This window comes from Propithecus coquereli, unplaced genomic scaffold, assembly GCF_000956105.1.
Source record: "Propithecus coquereli isolate 6110/MARCELLA unplaced genomic scaffold, Pcoq_1.0 Scaffold100, whole genome shotgun sequence".
Lineage (NCBI taxonomy): Eukaryota > Metazoa > Chordata > Mammalia > Primates > Indriidae > Propithecus > Propithecus coquereli.
This window is the reverse complement of record NW_012133859.1, coordinates 1,088,024-1,089,816: the sequence shown is the minus strand read 5'-3', so window position 1 is coordinate 1,089,816 and position 1,793 is coordinate 1,088,024. Positions and strand designations below refer to the sequence as shown.

Below are 1,793 nucleotides of genomic sequence, written 5' to 3'. Positions count from 1 at the left end.
TGTTGCTAGTTCCATTTTGAAGAGTCTCTAAGAAGTAAATGTCTTTTCATTATCAAGGCAAAAATCTTAAATGTTGAATTAAAATAGATGCATTTTTGACTCATCAAGACTTGCGTTCTGAATACCAATGTTGTAGGAGGCATAAATCTTCCTGGGAATAGAGACATCCAGCCTTAAGAGTTCCATGGGAAACTTTTTTTCTTTCTTCTCTCCTCTAGGTAGTTCAAGTACAAAGGAAGGATGTATGCAAGATTCTTCCCCAACTTCTTCATACTTTAAAACTATGTATTAGAGTTAGAGAGGATATTTCCTGAGTAAATGAGACTCAAAATTCAATTTGAGCTATTAATCTAGATTTTATACATGTTATTTGCAAGACTTGATTTAGAATAAAGAGGTGTATTAGTCCATTTTGCCCTGCTATAAAGGAATACCCAAGGCTGGGTAATTTATAAAGAAAAGGGGTTTATTTGGCTCACAGTTCTGCAGGCTGTACAAGAAGCATGGCACCAGCATCTGCTTCTGGTGAGGGCTTCAGGGAGCTTCCAGTCAAGGTGGAAGGCGAAGGGGGAGCAGATACGTCACATGGTGAGAGAAGGAGCAGGAGAGAGGAGGTGGTGCCAGGCTCCTTTAAACAACCAGCCCTTGCGTGAACCAACAAAGGAGAACTCACTCATTATCCCTAGAGGGCACCGTGCCATTCATGAGGGATCTGCCCCCATGACCCAGGCACCTTCCACCAGGCCTCACCTCCAACCTTGTGGATCGAATTTCAACATGAGATTTGGAAAGGCCAAACCCAAACCACAAGAAAAGGTGAAACAATCATTTATGTAGTTACCAAAACCCTTTCATTATGGAAATTTTGAAGTAGGTACAAAAGGAGAGAGAATTATATCCTGAACCCCCCACGTACATATCACCCAGATTCAGCAACTTTCAACACATGGCCAATCTTGTTTCCCCTATACGGCCATCCCTTGCACTGCAAATCCTGGACATCGTGTCATTCCATGAACACAGTACAGCCATTCAATTTTCCTTTTATTTAAAAAAAGATCAAGAAAGCTCTGAAGGAATTTTATAAAGTTTGGAGGGATGAATAAAGTATTAGTGGTTTTGAACATTAGCTTTACTGTTTGTGGATTTTTTCTTTTGACATTTCCACTGCAGATCATGGTGGCATGGAAAGATCAGGGTGGACGGTACTGTACATGGCACTACTAAACTGTGAGTTAGGCGTTAGAGCAGGCTACCCAAGGAGATTGGGGAAACTCATTAGGTATGGAGGTGAATGCTTCCTTGGTTGATTAAGACATTCGTCCTGCACAAACAAGGTGCCTGAATTGTTGATTTTTCCTAGTGCTACCAACACTCTGATTCCACACATGATTTTGACTATATCAAAGGGTCAGTGCTTGCTCATCATTGTGATGGAAAAAAATATAAACTGCACGCTCAAGTTTGCAGATCGTGAACTCTGAGAGGTAGAGGAGTTAAGGACCCTCTAGTCCAATTTATAATCCAAGCCTGTCTTATGTACCTAACACCATTTTATTGGAAAATCCCAGGTGACAAATCAGATGATATCTGCATGTAAAGCCTATATTACCAACAATGGAACCGCTTCCATCTGGAACCAGCCGCAGGATGTTGTTGTGGAAAAAATATTATCTGCAATTAAACTGAAGCAGGTAATGGTCAGCTTAGTAATATATTTAGATGTTTTGTTATTTTTAAGTTATTTTTGCTGAGACCATCTTAAGTTATTTAGTAATTATCATATTATTGGT

General features: G+C 39.9%; 1 protein-coding gene across 1 annotated transcript in view; it reads left to right on the top strand.

Moving 5' to 3' along the window:
• DNAH5 (dynein, axonemal, heavy chain 5) overlaps positions 1-1,793 on the top strand; it is a 291,357-nt gene that overhangs the window by 23,326 nt on the left and 266,238 nt on the right. Inside the window, exon 8 of the mRNA XM_012642647.1 lies at positions 1,572-1,694. Coding sequence (XP_012498101.1) covers positions 1,572-1,694 — 123 coding nt within the window. The remainder of the gene's footprint in view (positions 1-1,571; positions 1,695-1,793) is intronic.